The 310-nt window shown below is 49.7% G+C and overlaps 1 protein-coding gene across 1 annotated transcript; it reads right to left on the bottom strand.

Annotated features, from left to right (window-relative positions):
• On the bottom strand, positions 1 to 310 carry CSUI_011351 (uncharacterized protein; the record flags this gene model as incomplete). Its single annotated transcript, XM_068071450.1, has 1 exon — positions 1 to 310. A coding segment is annotated over exon 1 (201 nt), but the record flags the coding sequence as incomplete, so codon positions are not given.

Below are 310 nucleotides of genomic sequence, written 5' to 3'. Positions count from 1 at the left end.
CTGAGGTGTACATACACCTCCCCGACAGGACGACGGAGGGGTGTTGAGAGCTTCCTTGCGTTTCTCTACGGTCATGGTCTTGTTGTTTTCATCAGCCTGGAGGGAACTAACTAGATCTTTTCTCTTTCCTGCGTCTACGATAGAGTCCGAAGGATTCTTTTCCTCCTTCGTACATGACGAGGATAAACCCGCGGACCGCATGAAAGGAGACACTTCGCTTATCGCTTTGCTCCCCCCTTTCTCTAAGGCTTCCAGTCGATTAGGCTCCTGCTGCTTTTCATCTTCCTCTTTATCATCATCTCGTTCTTCG

The sequence above is a fragment of the Cystoisospora suis genome (genome assembly GCF_002600585.1).
Source record: "Cystoisospora suis strain Wien I chromosome Unknown contig_10969, whole genome shotgun sequence".
In the NCBI taxonomy this organism is placed as follows: domain Eukaryota; phylum Apicomplexa; class Conoidasida; order Eucoccidiorida; family Sarcocystidae; genus Cystoisospora; species Cystoisospora suis.
Note: the sequence above shows the minus strand (reverse complement) of the source record. Positions and strands in the feature narration are given on the sequence as shown.